The sequence below is a fragment of the Merops nubicus genome, unplaced genomic scaffold (assembly GCF_000691845.1).
Source record: "Merops nubicus isolate BGI_N331 unplaced genomic scaffold, ASM69184v1 scaffold16003, whole genome shotgun sequence".
NCBI lineage: Eukaryota > Metazoa > Chordata > Aves > Coraciiformes > Meropidae > Merops > Merops nubicus.
The window spans coordinates 1,589-3,552 of NW_008597123.1; the positions used below are offsets into that span (position 1 = coordinate 1,589).

The 1,964-nt window shown below is 56.6% G+C and overlaps 1 protein-coding gene across 1 annotated transcript in view; it reads right to left on the minus strand.

Moving 5' to 3' along the window:
- LOC103769425 (protein phosphatase Slingshot homolog 1-like) overlaps positions 1 to 1,964 on the minus strand; it is a gene marked incomplete at its 3' end in the record, with an annotated part of 17,461 nt that overhangs the window by 1,580 nt on the left and 13,917 nt on the right. The window contains exons 12-13 of the mRNA XM_008936623.1: positions 1,137 to 1,337; positions 2 to 281 (exon numbers count right to left, since the gene is read on the minus strand). Of these exons, the coding sequence (XP_008934871.1) occupies positions 2 to 281; positions 1,137 to 1,337 (481 nt within the window). The remainder of the gene's footprint in view (position 1; positions 282 to 1,136; positions 1,338 to 1,964) is intronic.

Below are 1,964 nucleotides of genomic sequence, written 5' to 3' on the forward strand. Positions count from 1 at the left end.
CTAGCTCCTCCAAGTGGAAGAAACCCTCCCTGTCCCCGGGGACCTTGTTGTCCAGCAGGGGGTCGGAGAGGCGGCGGAAGCAGTAGCTGAAGCCCGGTGAGACGCCGGCGCGGTTGTCCAGGTAGGCTGACTGCGAGGGCGCCTCCAGGTCGGCCAGGCGGTTCTCCAGGTCGATGTCCAAGCTCTCCAGTAAGAAGTTGCCCGAGCCCGTGGTGCCGTCGGTGTTTTGGGGCAGGTTGCTCTCTGCCTGCTGCTTCCACAGCTTATTGTGGCGCTGCTTGCTGCGGGAGAGGACACGGGTCAGGACCGTTGAACCGTAGGATGATCGGTTCCAGGAACATTCGTCCCTCTCCACGACCCAGAAATGAAAGGCTGGTGGCTGGGTCCAGCCCTGCGAGGCCCACTTGGGCAAAATCACCTTTAACATCAGGATTTTGTCCCTCCTGCCTGCCCTCTTGAGCCTCTTGGTCTCAGCAGACTGAGGGCAGTGCCCTGCAGCACACCCATGATGGGAGTGGTCCTCAGGAGGAGCCCCTCCTCGGGGCAGCAGGGCACAAAGCTCCCCCATTTGCAGAAACAACATCTCTGCATGTTTCAAAACTGAGCCAGAGGGGAAAGTTCTCCTCCTCTTCCCCCAGGAGAGCAGAGGCCAAGCAGAAACCCTGAGCAGATAGCACAGTGCCTGCAGTGACAGAGCCTGGAGGTTGGCACAGTCACCCAGCACTGTGAGCGACCTGCCTCCAACCCTGCCCGAGCTCAGTTCTGCCTCATAAACCATGGACAACGTTCCACTGAGCAGCACTGGCTGCTGAGGACTACAGCCACACTTCCCCAGAGCAGAGAACCCTCACTGAATTAAACCAGAGCAGGTCACCCTAGGAGACAGCTGATTTCCATCCAGGAAGGATGGAAAATGTTTAGGAAAAACCACAATGAGCCCAGGTTTCTGCTTCTGCCCTTCTGAAGGGGACCCCTCAGACCACAGCACCACACACGCTCTGCCAGGATCTCCGAGCACGACACGCACGCGCGTGTGAGACACCAGCAGACACTTTGTGAGGGGAGAACCACGAGAGGCTGCCTGCAATCAGCTCCTCTAGGCCTGATTCACCCTTCTAACCGTCCCCTCGCCTCACCTGGCATCCAAAATGCCCTCGTACTCCAGCAGCTGCCTCATGAAGCCGGCGTTGGGCCTGGCGATGCTGCGCCTCTGCTTGACGTAGCTGTAGGCCTTCTCCAGGGGCCAGCCAAACTCCTTCATGGCGTAGGCGATGACCGTGGAGGCCGAGCGGCTCACGCCCATCTTGCAGTGCACCAGGCACTTGGAGTGGTTCTTCCTGCAGGAGGGGAAAAAAAAAGGGGGAAGAGTTGTCTCACCTCTTGGATTCTGGCGCCTGCCGTTGCCCGCTGGAGGGGCAGCACTTTGTCCTCCTTGAGCACCCCAACAACAGGAGGTGAGAAGTGGTTTGGGTTAAGTGGTTGGGTTTTTCTGGCCATGAAAAGAATCCCTCGCTAGAAAGTCAGCAAGGTGGGAAAAGGCTTCTCAGGTTGAGTCCGACCCTCAACCCAACGCTACCACGGCCTCCAAAACATGCCTGGTGTGGTTTGAGGCTTGGAATGGGGGCGTGACCTTCCAGCAATTGGGAGGACCCCGGGTGGGGGTGAACCGTTGTATTCCCTCCCCTTCCCACACACACTCTGGTAAGAGGCAGGGAGTGGTGGCTGATTTCACTCCTGCCTTGGAGCTCGGAGAGGGAGGTTGTCCTTTCACTCCGTGGGACCCTGGAACCATTTCTGAGGGTTTTGTATGTTTTATTTTTTGTATTTTTTCCCCTAATCTTTGTATATATTATTTTCCTTACCTCCCTTTTTCATTTTCTGTTCCTGGTTAAACAACATACTTCATTTTTTTTTTCCAAAGTCTCTCTCTCTCAGGGGGGGAGAGGTGAGTACAGAGGTACGTT